The sequence below is a fragment of the Odontesthes bonariensis genome, chromosome 2 (assembly GCF_027942865.1).
Source record: "Odontesthes bonariensis isolate fOdoBon6 chromosome 2, fOdoBon6.hap1, whole genome shotgun sequence".
In the NCBI taxonomy this organism is placed as follows: Eukaryota; Metazoa; Chordata; class Actinopteri; order Atheriniformes; family Atherinopsidae; genus Odontesthes; species Odontesthes bonariensis.
In genome coordinates, this window is record NC_134507.1 from 21,170,780 (window position 1) to 21,191,909 (window position 21,130).

The 21,130-nt window shown below is 40.1% G+C and overlaps 1 protein-coding gene across 1 annotated transcript; it reads left to right on the plus strand.

The window, feature by feature from the left end:
• Nucleotides 1-19,366: 19,366 nt before the first annotated feature.
• olig3 (oligodendrocyte transcription factor 3) lies at nucleotides 19,367-20,780 on the plus strand. Its single transcript, XM_075484911.1, has one exon. It carries the CDS (start codon nucleotides 19,556-19,558, stop codon nucleotides 20,405-20,407), a length of 852 nt encoding a protein of 283 aa, XP_075341026.1. The 5' UTR covers nucleotides 19,367-19,555; the 3' UTR covers nucleotides 20,408-20,780.
• Nucleotides 20,781-21,130: the final 350 nt, after the last annotated feature.

Consider the following 21,130-nt stretch of genomic DNA (forward strand, 5'->3'; position numbering starts at 1 on the left):
TTACTGAAATGCTAACCCTTTGATGCGCAACATGGGTCAAAAGTGACCCGGCTGAGTTTAAATTTTCCATAGCTTTGCAATAAATTAACTTTATCATTCAATATTCCAGGTATTCCTCAATTAACTTGTTTTTAATCATCATGCATCCTTATTTTATTTTTTCCTTTCTTACTTTTTGAATAAAAACCCTTTTTGTATCACTACCCCTCTGATGCGCAACATGGGTCAAAAATGACCCGCATTCATTTTCTATGTTACTTCATGTATGGCTGAGGGTTTCTATGATATATCTCTGAAATAAATTAATCATTAATCATTTTCTATTCCAAGTATGCAGTAAATATCCTGTTTTTGTTCAGCACAAATCTTTATTTTTATTTTCCTCTCTTACTTTATGAAGAAGCACAGCTTTGGTATTTCTACATCTAGTTTACACACATGGGTCAGACAGGACCCACATGCATTTACCATTTCACAGCTCAGCACAGCTCCCATCAGACATCTAAGTACACTAAGTTTTGTTTTTCAATTATACTAATATTACTTTAGAGATTTCTTGATGACAGTAGTGAAAGATAACATTACATTACATTACATTATATGATGATTAGGTTTAGGTTACCTTGAGAGTGAGTACATTACTTGTCAGAAAGTTACAAATAATTATTATTAGCTAGCTGTTGACATATTCTATTTTAGTTAGGGTTAGGGTAGGGTTATGTGTTATCTGTTATCATGGTTATGTTATTTCCTGTCTTGGTTCTGTTATTTAGTTCCTGTTTTATTTTTGTAGTGGTTGTCCTGTTGTGTTCTGTTCCAAATTCACTTACTGTCGTTTTTGATTGCTCACACCTCTGTCTTGTTGTATTGTTTGTTCAGGCCTGCCTGCTAGTGTTTTCCCCACCAATCCATGTTCTGCTCACTCCCCTCACCTGAGCTTCCCCTCCCTCTCTTCACCTGTTCTTCTTCTCCTTTGTATTTAAGTTATTTAATTTGTTGTTGCGTCATTAGTCTTCCAAAGTAAGTCTTGCCGTTCTGGTCTTTGTCTGGTAGTTGTATTTGTATTGTAGTCGTCATAGTCAAAGTCATAGTCATGTTTTCCCTATTTGCCTTGTTCTTCCATTTTCTGTTTTTGGATCTTGCCTATAACCCTTTTTGGTTATATTAAAGATGCTTTGTTCAAAGTCCCTCAGCCTGCAGTGTCTGCATTTGGGTCCACCTGCTTTGCCACCCCAAAAACCTGACAGTATGTGCGTGTGGAAAAATGACAAACATGTTGCAAATACTAAATAATTGTTTGGCCCCACTCACTACTAAAGTAACTACTTGAAAAGAGTTAAATAGTATTAAGTTACTTTATTTTATTTCACCCTTAGATGAATGGGTCATTTTTGACCCATGTGTGTAAATTCGATGTAGTAATATAAAAACTACTTTTGCTTATAAAGTATGAAAGTAAAAATGAAAATAATGATCAATGGTGATCAAAAACAAGATATTTAAAGAATACTTGGAATATTCAATCATAAATTAAATTGATTTCAAAAGATAGAACAAAGAGAAACTCAGCCAGCATGAAATTACCTTGGAAATGAATGCGGGTCATTTTTGACCCATGTTGTGCATTAGAGGGGGTTTGCATATGTTGCGCATCAAAGTTAAATCTCATGTTACATTCTGACTTGGGGGAAAACAACGAGGCATTATATGGCCAAACTGAAGTCACAATGTCAAAATGGTTCTGATAATCAACAAAACAGAAGTCTACTAAATCCTTATTTTTCACACAAAATGCACTTGATAACTACAGTTTCCAAACTCCACCACCTGCATAACGCAATACATTTACCACAGTTTTTAAAAGCCAGCATATATCAAGTAGTGTTTGTGTGAACATAGCTGAAAGCAGGAGAGAGAGCTACACTAAGGGTGTCCTTATGAATGGGGCCGGGTGATTTCAGCAGTTCGTTTTCAATTTCCCACATAGAACCTAAGATAGAGGAAAAAAAGGTGGCTGAAGATAATTTCTAATTAACTGTTGATACATTTATAACAATCAATAAAGTGTGTAAAAAAATTGTCATTTTAGTTTTCTTACTGCTTCCTGTTTGAGCTTTTTGGTGTTTTGAGGAAGAATTCTTTCTTAAAGAGAGCCGCACCCTCTGAAAGAGGAAACAAGTTTACTCATGTTGTATTATGTTTTAATGGGTTAGTTTTTGGAGCTGAGATTCACTTTTTGGTTAAAATGCATGAGGATGATGCAGATGTTACACGGAGTTTTGCAAAAGTGGCTTCAGTATTGATTTATGCTTGTTTGTATTCATTGTGAGATTTATTTTCTTAACTCACAAAGTTAATTTACCTTCAGAAAACAAGCCTCAGCATAATGTTTTAAGCATTTACCCAAATCCCCTAACTGTTACTGAGATAAACTGCTGCTGTATGGAAAAAAAAGAAGAAGAACCTCCCTGCTTGTCACAGCCTGCGCAACATGACTCGGTTTGGAGCTGTTTTATAGAGGCAGCAGCAGTTTGAAACAACAACCATGACAAAACAGGCCCACAAAACAGAGGGAGAGGCAGAGACAAATAATGATGTGTGTGCGTGTGCATCTGTGAGAGACTGCGAGGGAGCTAATAAAGTAACGTGATGGATGATCTCCTTTCTCCCAGAGGGACCAGTGCCATGTAAATTGGCCCACACAATGCATTATGGATAAGGCAGTTGAGATTATAGCTTGTTAATGTGTCCCTCCCCTCTTCTCTTCCCTCTCTCCTTCCCTCCTCTTGCATTTCGCTGTGTGCCCTCCATCCCTCTGTTTCGGCTCAGGCAGTGACATGGTCACCTCATTGTCGGGGGGGCCTGGTGACATGGTCACCTCATTGTCGGGGGGGCCTGGGGCTCGTACTGCATACGGAGCGGGGAGACGGGCTGGACTGCAACGCTCTGACAAAGTCACCGTGAGGGTTAGTTTCCCATTTGGAGACCCTAACTCTGGTCCCAACAGTTGAGGAGTAAGATTTGGTTTTTGCTCTAGCATGGTTGACATGCAGTTATCAGCCATCAGTGTCCTAAAAATGAACAAAAACAGGTTCATTAAAGTGTAAGTGTGTGTGTGTGTGTGTGTGTGTGTGTGTGTGTGTGTGAAAAAAAGGACGGCAGCCAGCAGAGACCGTCCAGCAGCAGGAGCCAGGACTGTGGACATATGTCACCTCCCTCCCTCACCCGCACAACACTCTCCTCAGTCCTCCAAAGAGACCCCCTCCCCCTCCCTCTATACCCCCACCCTCACCCCAACGCACAGGCCTGTCCAGGGATCTGTTGGCCATCTGTTGAAGCTGGGCTCCAGGAGCTGGTCTGGAGGAAATTTTGCTCCAGTGTGGCGGCGGCTACTGCTGCTGCTGCTAACTACGGGTATTGTTTTGTGTATAAGTGCTTGTGTGTGTGAGAGTTTCCCAGAGTAGATGGTACCAAACTTATTTGTCCAACAGAAATCAATTGCTGTACATTCTTAGGGAACTTTCATCCTCTAGGCTTTGAAGTCTTAATAAGTTATCTTTTGGTTTTCGGGTACGCACATTACATTAATCCGTCTCATGCCAAAACAAGCCCTCTGGTGACTTTTATAACCCATTCCCAAAAGTTTGGGATACTATCTAGAATACAAATAACAAAGTAATAGTACTCTATATTTACAGTAACTGAATATAGAGCAAAGACAACTTATAAAATTTGTATTTAGAAATATGTCATGTTTTTTCACTGCAAAATAGTGAAATATATCAAAATTTATTTGATGTTTAATAATTTAATAATATACTGTTCCATGATTAGTGGCAGCCGGGTCCTTCCTATTCAGCTCAACACACAAAACATGCTGAACACATGTCCTATTAAAATAGATAACTTTGAAAGTCTTGCTGGAGCGCCTTTTATGTGACCGTACGTTTTACACCTAATGATTCATGGGTAAGAGCGCTAAAAAAAAGTAAGGAAGGAAAAGTGGTAGGGAAGTGTCAACGTGCAATGACTGCTGAAAAGTTGTGCAGAATGAGTTTGATCCCTTGTATGAAGGTCAGTGTTGAGCAAGTTCACGCCTCACAAGAACTGGTTCAAACACTGAATAAAGCTCACATTCCCAAAATGAACGACTTCATGCTCGTTTCCTCTCTTTTTTATGGCCTCTTCTGAATTCTCCTCCCTATATGTTACACAGTGTTATTGAGTGCTATAAAGTGCTGGAACATGGACACCGCGGTCATTTGAGCAGATGCATACACTTCTCTGTATTTGTTTATCTTATTACTAACCATCAAGATGCTACAAATAAAACAGTTATTTGGATAAAAACGTAGTTTCGTGCACAGCTGGGTTTATTTGTACAATTTTGCAAACAGATGAAAGCACATTAGCCCACAGAGGCCAAATGACAGACACTTCAGACTCACAATTAACATCACACTATATAACATGAGGTAAGTTCAGCAGAGGGTGAGGGAAAGGCAACTTTAAAACATCCAGTCATACGTCTAAAGCGATCTAAGAAAACAGACCGACAGCTGTGCTGATGAAATCAGTCATAGTGGCAGTACGGGACACAGATGAGGATGGAGTCAGTGCACCACACTTAAAACTAAAGTTCAACTTTCAGCTGTCTTCTGAAACCTCCTTCTGTTTAGATGCACCGCTTTTTTGTTATGGCTTCCTCTGTGGGAGTGTTGCTGCATAATTTTACATATCTATCACCCCACATGTCTGTAACTGTTCTGATGCAGTTGCATTGGTGCTTATATGGTATTTATGTCTGTAACAAAGACGATTTACCATTCCCTCTCACATGTTTCTAGTCGAGTCATCACTAGCGAGATCATTACGTTGTAACATGTATGGAGACGTAATTGAAACCCAAGCTGTAGGATGTAAGAACAGTGTAGATCAGAGTTTTTGAGCCTTCATTGTGAAACTATGTGCTGCACCGTCGAACAACACAGCTTTACTCCTTCTGCTGTGTGACTGCATTGCAGTAGGTTCGTTTCTAAGATGAAGGCATGTCACTTTCTCACAGTGTTTCCACTATTTCACTGGGTAAAATGAATAAAACTCAAAAAGAACGAAATCAGTTATTGCAGGCTTATCTAAAGTAAGTGCTCTGGATTAGAAACACAGCTGATATTTTACACTCTGCATTCATATTCCTGCCATTAATCAGCTCAAAGGTTAGAAAAATCAAACAGAACAAAGTGTTAAACTCTTAAAATCTTTGCTCTCTACTAAACAACTACAAATACAAATACAAAACAAATTTGCGATTAATCCAATAAATACATTTTCCACCTGTAAAGTGTCAAAATGTATTTCTAAATGTACGTCACATGTTCCCGGAAGTGATATTTTCAAATTGCTCCTTGATCAGTTCCTAAAAAAATTCAATAACATGAATTTGAAAGGAACAGACAAAATGAGCAAATCGTCACATATTGGAAGTCAGAGGCAGAGAATCTCATCCGTTGTTGCATCCTTTTTTTCTGTTTTTGTTTACCTTGCATTAATATTGAGATGATTTTTCTGATAAAATCATGATATCCTAAGGAATTGCTAAGAGTTTTGATGGAACAGGGTTCCACAAACTCACAGCATATAAAATGGTCTCGGTGCAGTATGTTTCATTCGGGCAATCTGGACTATGCCAAGCAGGCTTACTGTGGTCTGGTATAGGTCTGTGTGTGTGTGTGTGTGTATTTTGGTTGGACCCTCCACCGCTGTGTGTGTGGGTGGTTGCCTCCACCCATTAGAACGGGTCACCTCTCTCTCATGGAGAGTTTTCACGGCTGTGGAGCGGATTAAGAGCAGGCGGAGAGACAGACTGAAGGAGAGGAGGAGAGATTATTGGGCAGGCTGGAAGGAGGAAGGAGGGAATCATAAAAAAGAGAGAATTAACATCACTTCAACATTTCTTTGTGGTACGTAGCTGACACTCATCTGGAGTGCCCGGGTGTACAGTGAGTACAAATGGAATAACAAGGGAACGCTGGCATCTCATCATGAGCTAGCTTTAGAAAAGTGGAGAGGAGGTCTAAGAAGAGGAGAGGGGAGACTGTTGGGTTAAACAGAGACCATCCTAATACAGTTTTCATTATGTTAACTCTCTGGCACAACAACACTCACCTCAGGTTAAATCTATGCCGACAACTAAAATGGTTATAAATGATCTATATTCAGATTCAGAGGCTTTTCACTCACTTTAAGCTGTTTATAAGTGTTATGGGAAACTTAAAAAGACTCAAGGCTGGAATGGGCACTTGTTTAACAAGCCTTTCTTTTTTTTTTTAAAGTGCAAAATAAAGGGGTCTTACAGACTTTATTTCATCATCTAAGCTGTTAAGCCTTAGGCTGTCACTAAAAACGTCCAACTGAAAAACTAGAAGAAACAGTTCCACAACTGTGAGGCCTGACTCAACAATGTTTGGCTTTGGGGACATGACATTAATGCAACAACAATTAAGCAGGAAAAATCCACACCTTTTGGTTTAATTCTGCCTGAAATTACAGCCATTTATTCCTGAAATTAAGTGTAGCTGCATATTAAATTTGCATGTTAAAAGTCTGGTTTTGGTCAGACTAAATCAATCTTTTTTTTTTACTCTGGTCATGTAAAAGTGCCGACTATGGATGCACATCAACATCATTATTTGTTAATCTGTATTTTCAGTGTATCCTCAACAATTGTGGCAAAAAAAAAAACAGAACACAGAGTTGTTAATGAAGATATTTAGAGCCCGGAAATTATTAATCATATTAGGTTTGAAGATCAAACATAAATGTATGCATCCCTGACAAGTTGAAACTCTCCAGCTTTCATGCAATCAAGGATAAGATCCAATGATTTGAACCTTACAGATTGTTCAAAACAGCAAAATGTAAAACTGTTACTCTTCAGTGGATCTAAGGATTTGTGTCCAGTGGCACAAATTTCTCTCTTTTTTTTTTTTGTGACGCTCAAAAGAAAAATAATGTATGAAGGCATAGTCTCACGGCTATTTGTGAAACTTCTACCAAAACAGTTCATCACAGTCCTCATTTGGAGGTTAGAGAGGTTTGATTGTGTCACAACTTCTATGACTGTGACAGGAATGAACATTATGAATTTAATTAAAACACCCTTTAATACCATAATGCATCAAAATTGATTTACGGTTATTGGAAAAATAAAATGTACCTTGTTTATAGTTTTAAGATTTTATGTATCAAGACCTAATAAAAAAAAAAAATCACCTAATCCCCACCTGGTCTTAAAATTTGCTAAATACATCCTCAGATGAGCAACAACACATGATATATTATACGATGTCATTATTTATTTAACGAAAACTAAACTTAGGAGTTAAGAGGGGAAATAGCAGCCAGGTGTTGCGAATCAAAAGAGCTTCATTATTTGATCATCAGCAAGTGTGAGAGGCTCTATGAAAACAGCTGTTTAGTCAGTTTTCTGTTCCGGAGCGTTTGGGTGTGTGTTCACATGACAACAAGGAGGAAAGACATCACTAACTGTTCTGCTAACAGTCAGCACATCATTTCACAGTGACAAAAATTATTCACAAGAGGAAATATTGAACACAGTTTACAATCTTCCCAAGAGAAAAACCCCCCGGAGCTACATCTCAGACTCCACGGGCCTCAGTTAGGATTCTAAATGTTAAAGATGATAAAAGTAGTAGAAAATTAGTAGGAGATTGAACAGATGAGGCTTATAAGGAAGGGTTGCAGGAGAAAGCCGTCTCTCTCTAAAACAAAGTTTATGCTTGCCATTCTCTACCTTTTGAATGGTGTGCCAAAATTTAAGTCACAATACCTTTCATGTCAGGCACTTTAGTTTCATTTTGGCTTGCAGCTCCTGATTTTTGGGACCTGCTGCACTTTTGGAAGGAAGAGACAAAGAAAAGAAAATTGAAAACATTCTTTTTGCCTCCTTTGGGCATCTGTATCACTACAATTCCATTTTTACATATTTTACAAAAACATTTTTAAAAAAACACACAAAAAGCTACACAGTTGGTGCTTAACTGAGTGGGAACACAAGCAGGTCGAGATGGGACGAATACTGTATAACTGTGGTGGTGAATATTTACTGTTGTTGTGAAACTTGGAGCTGTACGGCTCCTTCCACAGCTATTACTGCTGGGATTTTCTAATTTATAAGTATAAATTATCATGATTATCATTATGATTTTGAGCTGACATCACAATTCAATCTGGCAATAACTTATACGTAGCACCTGAATAACCTACAAGATGTTAAGCCATAATGCACAGTGCCACAAACATAGCACATTAGCACAAACACCTTATAAAAGATGAGTTCAACCCAAGGTAAGATTCAGATAAATATTCAGAAAATTTGCAAACATTTCAAGAGCTCCATCTCAGGCTCTACAGGCTCTAACATGTTAAATATTAAAGACAAAGCAAATGTGGCTTGTTTGGAAGGGTTGTAGGAGAAAGCTTTGACTTGTCTAAAATGAACATGGCAGCACAGCTTAGTTGCATCTGAACAAACCACCAGACTTCTAGAACAATGTCCTTTAGACAGACCAGACCAAAGCAGAGTTTTTTGGTCATGATTTACAGCATCAAATTTGGAGAAAAATAAACACAGCATATCAGCACAAACACACATTATAAAGCACAGTGGGGGAGGGCTAATGATTTGAACTCAGTATACCAAAGTATCCCAGAGTCAAGCGTGGGGCCACCTGTCTGATAGCTACAGTAAGGCTGTGATCTGTAACAGGACAATGATCCCAGAGCTGTGCATAAACCAATGCTGCAAACCTCAATGAACTGATGCAACAGTGTAAAAAAGAGTGGGCCAAAAAAAACCCAATAAAGTTACACAGAAAATGATTACTTCAAGTTATCGATGTGATGGAGCTTCTACAAGCTACTGAATGATCAGTTGTACTTTGTTTTTCTGCTTGATTTATTACCTTTGTGCCAGCACGAATAAGTTTTAATTATTTAATGAAGTTACGTTACGATATAAAGTTTGTTGCAATGGTGAAATGAATTAATTCAACATCTTATAGAATATTCCTTCGAAGCTCATTCTCAGTGCTGTAAGAAACATAAAAAAACACCTGTCAACACGCTTTATAGAAACCCCACTGAAAAGAGTTAGAAAGCCCACAGCGTTAACGTGTCTTTGAGTCATCTCATGTTCATAATGAATTACAGCCTCGACAGTCGGAGACGTTTTAACGGGAAAAGATCACTGATTTTATGAAATGTTTACTCCACATCTCGGTGGCAGTCTGAACGGAGCCCCTGAAGGTGATTAAAACTTTAAGTGAGCCAAACATTAAACCAGACAAAGTTTCTCGTTTACAATTAACAGTTTAAATGATGGTCTTAACGGCTTTCCTTCTAAGTTTATCTATCTCCTTCTCACACACAGATCACCAGCTGCCAGTTGGTCTCAAAGAGGGAAATTCCTCTGCAGCTTTTCCTCAACATCGTAAAGCGTCTGCAGTTAAAGCAATGTTTTCTCGATCCTTCTGCTCTCCCTGACATTTCCAGATAAAGCTGGCGTTTGGTTGATTTGGGGGAATTTGCACACCATATGCTGCTGTGTCGAACACCTACATTTAAGCAGCCTACAGCTCTGCGTTTCCTAATAGCTGCATCATTGGAGCTTGTTTGTCTAATGTGCCTGTTAATGTTATTTATTGGGAGTCTGCCCACCATCCAGCTCCTCCATGCATGCTAAGGAGACAGACATAAGATATGCAAATGCTAATGCAGACTGAACTTCACGGCAGTAAAACAGAACATTTGCATTTGATGTAGCACATAATAAACTGGTTATTAGCATTTTAAATGTATCAAGCAAACTTGAAAGCTGTGTCCTGTGCTGGTTTTTTTAATTTTTTAATTTTTTATTATTATTGTGCACAGTCTAAACACACAAGCCTGAAGACATACAGAGGATTATGCAGGGGCGAACACATAACTATTAACAGCTGTACACGGGAAGAAACTCACAGCGCAGATGATTGTGTCTTCCTCTGTCAGAGGATTAACTGTCAGCTCCAGAAAAGAAGTTCTGGTTTAAGTTCTTCCCTTACAGGCGGGAGTGAATCTGTAACACACAGTTTGAATGGTTGGAATTTTGCTCGAGTGGTACACTGACACAGCAACCTAAAAAAATGATCAAATAAAGGATAATAAAGGATTATTCATAAATAATGAATAAAGGTTTATAACAAAGAAAAAGAAAAATATTTAAATTATAAAATTTTCTGGCATGTTGGGCTGAAATTTTCAGCAAGTCCTCTGATTATAATAATCGTATAGGTTGTACAATTCCCTTAAATACGACTAATAACGGCATTCTGTGAGGTACTGCCCCTGCAAGAGGCAGAACGGAAACACAGCTCATGTGAGTCTTTCCGCACCGGACACAATTATCAAGTTTTTCATTTCAAAACCACATAGTCTTCATAAGGAGGAAGGAGGGGGATGCCCAGTGTGAAAATGCGCAGTCATTCATGCTTTCAAGACACGAGTTTAAGCCCAAATTACAGCTATGGCTCTAACACCTTTGAATTGCATTCTGTTAATAAAACAAATCTATACTAACACGTTTTTATGACTTCCTGTTTGGGTGAAACCGATAATGTCACTTGGTCATGGTTAGAAAACAATCATAGTTAGCATTGTAATACATTCTTTTAACAGCACTTCATGAAGTCCATTTTTAGAATTAAGAAAACAGTTGCTCTCACAAACACTTGAGGCTGCACATTTTACAGACACAATCACAGGACGTGCGTGAACAAATACCCCAAAGGGACATCTGTGGGGCAGAGGACAGTCTTTAATTAGCATGCACATACTGAGATTTGACTGAAATGATAAGCAAGAAGGGTTTATGGTTTCTCGCCCTTGTAAACCTGAAAATCTCGAGCTGAGGGAGGAGAAGTGAGCACAGAGTGCAGGAGGGGAGCTGTCTGAATTGGTTTTTCATTAGGAGTTAATGATGTGATAATCTGTCTAACAGTAACCAGGTCCAACACCTCACAGCCGTCAATATTCTTCTAATGAAGTGTGTGTGTGTGTTTTACGGTGTGTATCTGTAGCCCCACGTACATATGTTTGAATGAGAATACTGTGTGTGTGTGTGTGTGTGTGGTCATTTTTTCTTACATAAAGCTTGAGATAAAAAAAAACATGTGCACAAACCAGACCTGATCCAAACTTTCATCCCGACATGTAACCCTGCTCACCCGCCCTCACCCCTTCACACCAGCTTAAATCCTACATGTTAATCTCTCCTCCTCTCCCTTCACACACAAACACACTCGCTTTCATTCCCCCGCTTGCAGAGACCCCTGCTTCATTTTCTGGTCATGTGCACCCATTGCGAGGGGGCGAAGCGGACACAAAGTGACACAGGGAGCAGAATGGGGAGGAGAGGAGACGAAGCCAGAGCTGCAGTCTGAAAGGAGGCGATGGGAGGTGTCTGATTGTCCTGCGCTGAAAGGGACAGTTAAAAGGAGAACCTTGTTGCCAAAGCTGGTGGGCTGGGCTGGAGGCTGGTTAAGTGCTGGTGGTGTGTGTAATTCTGTGTGTGTCTTTGTGTGCCTCTGTTTGCGTGGGTCTAATGAGGAGAAGAAGGATGACTGATGACCGAAGGGAGGATGATACCGAAGAGAAGGATTGTGAAGGTTAAAAGAATAGTTTATAAGGCTGAGAAATAAACTGAGAATAGTTATAAGGATGTAACATCTGTTACATGTAAAGCTGTAGCTAGTTTGTTTTAAAGGAAAATCCAGGAACATTCCAGTCAAGGCCAAGAAATAACCTGATAAGTAAAATAATCAATGTCTTTTGCACAGTTCTTGTACCAATTTTACCAATACTGACCTAGACTTTATAGGTGCTGCTAAGCAGTGTCAGCTTTCTACATGTTCTTATTTTTTTAGGCTCTGTGCCATTTCTAATAACTGAAAAAACCAGCAAGTGTTCAGAGGGAGAATTTTCTTTTACTTGTATGTGTAAAAATCTGGCCCCGAACCCAAGGAACTCAAATCAAAACAAATCAAACCAAAACTTTCCACACAGCGGTAAATATTTAATCAAGAAAAAAAAACTTGATTATTTGTGCATCGGGATGAAAAATGCAAGAAGCATCATTGCTTCAAAAAGCTTTAAGATGCCACATTTGTAACAGTGTGTTCAGACGGAAAGAAATAAGAACATGAAGGTATGTTTCTTCATTACTGAAATGTTAATTTGACTTGACGCCTGTGTCTTCCAAGAACAAAACAGCTCCACCAATATTAATTAGGACCTCAATATTCATGTTGGCGGAGATGGTTGTGAGGTCTGTAATTAACGAGATTTTAATCGTTTGATCGTCTCTTTAATTAAAGGCTTCCTACAATTTGAAGGTTTGTTTACTTCTCGCAGAATGAGAAATCTTATTGGTATTCTCTTTTGCCCGGGATTCACCCAGAGAAAACTATGAAGGAAAAATCAGGCTTTTAAAAGTTGCCCTAACATTTCTGAGAGGTGCCGTCGCACTTCCTACGCTGTCATTTAAAAAAAAAAAAAAATCTCAGAACTCCTTTGGACGGCGGCTTCACTCTGAGATGGCTCTGTTCTTGTTGTTGTCTTCCATCTGCTGTTCAAATGCTTCCACCTTTGTGAAATCTTCTTTGTGAAGCTTCAAACTGTGGTTTGATGGTGTCTTTGATGAGCAAAATGAAAGGACTATACATCCACATATATCTACTCTGACCTAAGATGGGTCTGCTCAATGAAATGGTTCGGATAGGTTTGAAAGAAGCAACAGAACCTCTATCTGCAATTAAGAAGAAATATTCCTGTTGGACAGTTTGGCAGGTCTCAAAGTATTTTATATTCGTACAATAATTCGATTTTTAACTCATCGTTTCACAAATCATTTCAAAGTGTTTTTTCTATCCAAAATTATTTGGACAAAAGTAAATATCTTTTCAAAGCTACTCAGGTAAAGTATGTTATCAATCAATAAGGAAACAATTATCCTCCCTGCAGGTAGATGATCTGGTCAGTGAGGAGGATTTAGTCCAAAGTAGCAACGGGTAAAAAAGTCTGTTTCAAACAGAGACGTTTTTGTCCCTTACGAGGTGTAATTTCTCAACCTGCTTCATGTCAGTCGTCCCTCACATCTATTTCCTCTTCGACAAATTACCTGATAGATCAGTCCTTAGGGTTTCATGATGGAGAAACCAAATTCTATATATATGGGATAGCATGTAAGAGCAGCTAGAGTAGGATTTTATGAAGTGAATGAGCAATTTTGTTTTTTTTGAACGTCAGGAACTTTTGCCTAAAAGAACAGAGTTATAAAAGAAAAACGAAAACAGGAAAACAAAAGCTACAAAAAAAGAATGCCAAAACTTTTAAAAGTTCATCAGAGTTAGAAAATCCCGTTTGCAGATAAGCTGAAGCCCTGCATCAGTACAGTGTGTCATCTGACAAAGTAACAGCTGCAAACAGCTTCCTACCATGTGCAGATTTATTAAAAAGTTCATGTTGTTACCTGAGCACATACTCTCTTCTTCTCCGTTCCTCGTTTCCTGCCGGTCTGATATATATGTTTTGGTTGTGGTGAGCAAAGTTTGACCCTGAATAAACCACATTCCTCAGTTAAAAAGACTTGGACACGATCAGAGTTCATTTTGAGTGTTTTCTTCTTCAAGATAGAAAGATCTTTGTGGCTTTGAAAGGGCTCCATGTTAGATTTTACTTTTGGTTTCGGCTCGTTGTATTTCAGACTGAGATTCTGCCAGCCTAGTGCAACATTCAATGGTTTGCTAAGGTTGTATTCAGGACCATTAACGACAGCTGTAGTACAAATGGTAGCTGAGAGTTTTACCTTTAGTGTACATGTGATTACACTAAACTACGATTAGGTTCCAGTAATGATACTCAAATAAAATAAAAAACACATAAAGGGCTTTTAGAGGAGTGTGTTTTTTTAAGCTACATCTAGTGGTGAAGTTCCAGATTGCAACCAGCAGATTTCCTTCGATTTCTCACTGCAATTTGAAGCATTTCAGAGAAAAATGAGTGTGTAGTTTTTTCCTTCTGTGCTGCTGTTATAACATGGCAGCACAACATGACAGTTAGAGAGGCAGAGGCCCTACACTGTCTAAAGATATGAACAGCTCACTTCGAAACACAACAGTTAATATATTCATCTTTCATTCATCAATAATAGAAAATAATAATAGAACACTTGTTTAAATGCAGAACCAGATATCGCAGCATTTTTATTTCATGGTAAAAATCATCCTTGACACCTTCGGCTACAACCTTGACCTTGTATCCCTCCAACAGTGTATTGTTTATTGTTTCTAAGCTTTGAGAAATTCAGTTTGCACAGTTTGCGTCAACACTCGAGGGGTCTAGTGGACGGGCCCACCCAAGTGGGAGAGACAGAAAGGAGATTGGCTATTGTAGAAGGGAACATTTTCACCTCTTTAGTGCATTTAGATTTCACAAGTGATTTGATGATTGCTGGAGCTTTGGATATTAGTAGTTTTGACAAAGATTAATCCCCTTTTTAAGCGTATTTTTAGATGCCTGACATTTATTTTAACTATGAAGATAAATGGGGTGAATTTAAGTAAATGAAAATAATTTTTATTTAGAGATTTTGCCAAAATTTAACCCAAATATAAAGTTTGCCCAAAATAATTACTGCAAATGTTCTTGGCTTTAAAGTGAATAAAATGGGTCTTTGAGGAAATATCAGAAATGCTTCTTATGGTCCCTGCATGGCAGAAAGAAAAATGTCGGAGTTTGTTTGTGACTGACAGCAGCTGGCTGTATGGGTGGAAAAAAAGTGATATCAAACCACAGACTGCACATCATGATTTTCAAGTTTCTGTGAAAATGATCATGTATTTCTAATCACTTGTTAACATTTGATAAGCAGCAGTAATCCAGCACCTTTGTTGTCTCACTGTCATACTCAACTCATCCTACCTGGCACGTTTTAGCTACTCCACATCTTCCACACCTGTATGTATTGATTATAAGAAACAAAGGAGACACTGTGGTTTAACAAGCAGGGCAGGATTTGCTAACCACAGGCATCAGTAGCACAGCCCTTTTACCTGAGAAAAAACTAAGTGCTTCCAAGTAAGAGCACAACATTTAAAGGATAGCTTTGTTTTTAACAAGAAACACGTTTATCCTTCACAGTTCCTACATCCACTATTAACACCAGTTAGAGTCTGAAGAAAAATATCAAAGTTATATTATATATATATATATACATATTATAATATTAGGGTAAATATTTTGTACCCCAACTTCAGCTGAGACAATACAAACATACTATAACAAGTTACTGAGTAATGTAACACTGCCCATTACTGTTGTAGTGCAGAGGTTCTCATCCCATACAGGGCAACATCACCTGGAAGCCCAATTCTTTTTTTCCACGAGGTGAACATAAGTCCAATATTCTCTAAATGTTCTTTTACTTCTTCTTTTTACGATCAACTATTGGGGGAAATATCAGGCTACTTAGCTGCTAACTTTACTGTGTTCATCCCCTGGTTGTTACCTCCATCTGCCTTTTGTTTAGGGAACAGTTGGCTTGAGGGCTTTTCATTCAAATAACATCTGAACTTCACCACTCTTTTTTTTCCCTGTGACACAAAATAAGAATATAAAGTGTAAAATATACAATAATGTGCATGAAGTCTTTGTTGAAGACAAATATATTGCGGAGGAGTACGGAATTTAATGTGATTGAATAAAATAAGGGAATTAGAAAGGATGTGATGGGCTCTATAAAGACATGGGGTGTGCTTCATGCTTTAATTTTGTGAGTTAAAATAGTTACTTGTTAGTACCTGGATTATCAGGATAGTTTGATGTGTCTGCGACGGTGTTCGGGCCTTTTACTATTCAGCATAGCTCATGTTTTACAACCCTGATTCTAACTGAGTGAAGTTAACATCAACAGCTCTCTTACACTTTCACACCAAATGTTTTTGGGATTCGCAGAACTAAGTGTTGTAAGTCATTGATTTGGAGTTGGAAGCTCTCCAAAGATCACAACATCAATCTGAGGGCTTGCAAAATTATTTTCAGAACAGAGCAGATCTTGTTGCCCTAAATTCAGCTGTGTTTTTTCTTGTCTTTTAATGTTCCTCTTGCACTGATGATGCTTTTATAAATAAATCAACTCTTTCAGCCCTCAATAGAATAAGTGATAAAACAACAAAAATTGGCACGATCACTGATGACTGAAAATGAACAATTAAAATAAAATATCATTTAAAAAAAGATTTTTTTAATTAGAAAAGGATGAATTAATTCAGTTCAAGAAGACCTAATTAAATCATTTAATGATACAACACCTTTCACCTTTTCTAAAGGGATCATTTTATGGTTATGTTTAGCTCATGGTCGGTAAAGACTTCAGAGACTGAAGCTAAAGTTATATGATCTGGTCTCTTCGAATCTGAAGAAAACACAGTGATTTTTGCCTCATTTTCTGTTGACTTGAAACAATGAAAAGAGGTCAAAATCAAAGTACTTGTGACCTTTTCAAGATCAGCAGAAGAAAATAAGGAGATGATCGACAAGTGGAGAAATCCTGACTGCACTGTCTGCCACAATTTGGCTGTCAGAAGGCAGGTCACTGTAAAAGCTATGCAAGGTTGAACTGTAAGTTTGGAAATATCAAACCTCAAAGTGTTGGAAACCACTAATCTGACTAAGCCTGTATGCCCCCTAAAAGAAAAACTCTCTTAAAGTGCTCAATTTGACTCCTCGAGATCATAAAAAAAATGTTATTGGATAAGACAAACTGGTGCAACAGTGGGTTCACTTTACCCAGTTATGGAGCGGCTGTTATTTATGAAATTACAGGAGGGTTCAAACTAATGTGTGAGGGCAGAGAGCCTCCTTTGACCTGGAGGAAGATGGAAAAAAAAATGTGAGGAAACAAGCCAAAAAAGAAACAGGAGAGAAGGAGTGAGAAAGAGTGAGAGAGGGAGGGAGATAAAGAGATACCAACAGAGGAATAAAAGGAAAGCCAGGAGCTTACGCAGTGAAAAGAGCACATTATGGGCGACCTGCTGCGACAGTAGTGTGAGGGAACGGTGAATAACTGCCTTCATTTAGGCCAGTGTCCTGGTGGCGTGGAGCTGGGGGCCTCAGATGGACACACACACACACTGGAAAACACTAAAACACTTAAGCAGTTTTTTTTTTTCCTTTTTTAAAGCGTGCGTTCTTGCACAAATTGATACCTGACGCGCACACACACACAGATGCCCCTCTCTTTCACACATTTCTCCACATTGGCCGGATTAGGAACACTTTCTCTTGGGTGTGCGAGGCTGCCCCACACACAAAGAAACACTTGGGGACAGGATTAGTAGGCTTACAGCGGATTCACATATGTCCAGTTCAAGCAATTGGTATTCAAAGCTTTACACTTTCAAATACCACCAAGAGAGAGCAAAGCCGACCAGCGCTTTTCTTTGCATTGGCAGCACCTTTATGAGGAGGGCTCTTTTGCTGGGCCAACAATGAGGCCGTGAATACACATTTTCACTGTTCTACCAGGGAGATCTCATTGGGGAAGGATAGAGCACCGAGCCGAGGCAGACTTTATTATCCATGTTTGAAGTGCTGGGTGGGTGGGTGAAGACGGACGGAAAGATGGACAGACAGACAGATAGACAGACGGATGGAGGGATGCTGAGGTGATGGTCAGATGAAGGGTGCTTCAGTTGCGTCCACGTGTTATTGTTGGTGGCCCGTTCCTCCACTCCACCTCCACAAAACAGATCTGGAGCAGCCCCTTCAGAGTGGAGAGAGGCTCTCAGCAACTCAATATAGACAATACTGAGTCAATTTAGAGCATTCTTACAATATTTCGACACAGCAAAACCTTTAAACACATCACTGCTCTCTTCACTGATGCTTATTGAATCCGTTTTTTTTTTTACCCGAAATGTAATGTAATGGTAATTCATGTATAAATGTAATTCATTTTTTTCCCACTGGTGTTATTAATCTTTTTTTTTTTCTAAATTTCCTCGGTGCATTTATAATTTCAGTATTTTGACAGTCAATCTTATTTAAAAACACTCTCTACCGTGGCATCTGTCTCCCTAGTTGGCGTGGATAATTTGTGTGTATTAACGTGTTATCATGGAATAGTTTTATCATAATATCACATTATTTTAGGACCAAACCGCATTTTGAATTTATTAGAGTGCATGGCGTAAATCAAAAACATAATAATAATAACCTCCTAATAATGCGTGGGATGATTTTTGTTTACTTCCAGTTCTTTATTACGATGCATTAAACTGCAGAAACGTTATATTGGCTGTGTTTTATCAGTGCTGGAATCACCATTGAACAAATAATAAAGCACACGCATGAATATTAAAGTGCCAGGCGAATTATTTATGATAAAGTAACGTGTTTATTTCTATTCTATTTGAAATGTATAATAAGAATAATCTGCCTACATCGACATGCAGCCATTTTCATGTCCATGAAGCAAAGAGAAAAAGAATCAGTCGCCTCCCAGGACACTAACCAATGGATTACATCTCGTGTCCGTTTCACGGACTTGTGTGGGACTGTTGCGCATCGTGGCAAGCTCTGCCGCCCACATGCTGCCATATGGCCAGCAGAGTGCAGAGAGTCGGAGCGGGAGCTTTACCTCCGTCCCAGCGGAGGCCCCGCTGCACCCCTGAACTGGAGAGCAGTTTCCCTTCTGCCGTTAAGTCGCTCAGACAAACACCGGCCGTGTGTGGCGGAGACTCTAGTTGCGTCCGACAAAACCTCGTGAGAGGGGCTGAAGTTTGTAAAAGAGAGCAGCATTGTGTCTCCTCTTGTTGGTGCATTCATGTAACAATCTGTAGCATTTTCCGCGACGTATTCACAGAGACTCTGTGCGTAAATTTCAGCTACAAGTGTGGGTCCCAGCACACACACTCAAAGCAGCTCGTTTAACAAGAGTAACTTAGGCAAAAATATAATAATGAAAGAGGCTATTTTAAATCTATTTTGTCCAAGAGGAAAGGAGAGGAGAGCTTTGACCCCCAACGGTGTCCTGACAATGGCAGTGAATGGTTGCGCACCGCGGTCACCAGGACAGTCAAAGCACGCCGCCCCTTTCTCGCGGGCACGTCATCCTTCTATCTAGGCGTTATGAATAGGAAAGCCGCTTTTGTCTATCTGCATGTATAAATAGGCTCTATCAGTGTCCTCCTCACCGCAGTGTTAAACAGACACACGCACAGAGAAAGTCGGCAGCCCCAGAAGAAGAGTGGCCAACGGTTGTGATCAAGGGACAGCAGAGCGGGACAGGAGGCATAAAGGCAACATCAGGTGACCAGAGCGACTAAAGGCTCCAGAAGGAGAGAAAGAAGAGAGGGGAGGGAGACGAGAGAGTGAAAGTAGAGAGGGAGGAAGCCAGCAGCGACCTCCTACCCAACAACCTCGGAAGCAAAACCATAAAATGAATTCAGACTCGAGCTCGAGCAGCAGAGCCTCTTCGCCGGACCTAGACGGCATGTATCTTAGAGAGCACCTTCCGCACCTTCACCACCACCACCACATCGGCTCATCTGTTTCCTCCTCCACGCAGAGTGGCCAGAAGATTATCGGCGGAGATCACCTGCGCTCCAGCGACGGCAAGTCATCATCTGTGGGAAGCAGCAGCAGCAGCAGCAGCAGCAAGTACAAACTGAAGAAGCAAGTCACCGAGGAGGAAATGTATCAGCTCCGTCTGAAAATTAATGGCCGGGAGCGCAAGCGCATGCACGATCTAAACCTGGCCATGGACGGCCTGCGCGAGGTGATGCCCTACGCTCACGGGCCCTCGGTGCGCAAGCTGTCCAAGATCGCCACGCTGCTTCTGGCCAGGAACTACATCCTGATGCTCACCAGCTCCCTGGACGAGATGAAGCGGCTGGTGGGGGAGATTTACGGAGGGCAGCACTCAGCCTTCCACTGCGGCGCCGGCGCAGGTGGACACTCCGGTGGTCCCGCCGCCGCAGCCGCAGCTGCAGCCGCTGCCGCTGCCGCCGCTCACCAGGTGCACCCGCTCCTCGGGAGCGCGCTGACCTCCTCCACGCCCCCCACTCTGTCAGGCGCGCTTCCGGGGCTCACCTCTATCCGAGCACCCCACGCCCTGATGAAGGGCTCCCCGGCTGCGCCCCCTGCCCTACAGCTGGGCTCCGGCTTCCAGCACTGGGCCGGGCTGCCGTGTCCCTGCACCATCTGCCAGGTGCCTCCTCCTCCGCACATCCCCATCACCTCCACCGGCCTCACGAGACTCACAGGGGAGGGGAAGGACGGGATGAAATGATGCCTGACAGACAGCAGAGACTGACAGTGTAACGGTGTTTGTAAATAGAGAATTCAGGGCATGAGGGTGAATTTGGCCTCATTGCATGTTGTTGTTGAGTCTGTTTTCTTGTTAAACGTATGAGAAAAAATACTTTCCTCCTTGTAACAAGGACTTATATAAAGACTGCTGATTTTGCCAATTGAAGGTAAAAATAAAAAGTTGTGTAATGCAACAAGATGCCATGTTCCTCTTGTGTTTGACTGAATTTGTGTCACACTTGTGAAAGGTGAAGGAGGCAGCATGAACATTTTTGATTTATTGTTTTCTTTTATCAGGCGTATTTTTGTGAAAACGAATGATGCTCTCTGTGCCTTGTACCAAGGATTTTACACTTATGTGGAAATAATGACAGTTATGGGTCTGGTTGGGGCGACTCTGCCACCGCGTAAATCTGTTTTCAAATCTAAAATTTATAGATTTATTTCAAGTGTGTGGCTCGTTGCGTGTCCATTTGTGCTCTGATTTCCCTTTTTGTTTTCTTGCATGATGGTAACGATGATCACGGCATGATTGTTTTAGCTGAACTGAATTTACCCAGAGACTCCGTGTCTTTATTTTTGTACATTGTCGATGACTGATGGAATATTTATTATCGCCCAGTGTCCCTGGATGAAGTTTCAATAAAACTGGGATTATGGATCATAAAGATTGTCTTCTTCTTATCTTTTGAAATGCTTGTTT

Coding starts and splice junctions, on each gene's coding strand:
- olig3 (XM_075484911.1), top strand. CDS start 19,556: ATGAATTCAGACTCGAGCTCGAGCAGCAGAGCCTCTTCGCCGGACCTA.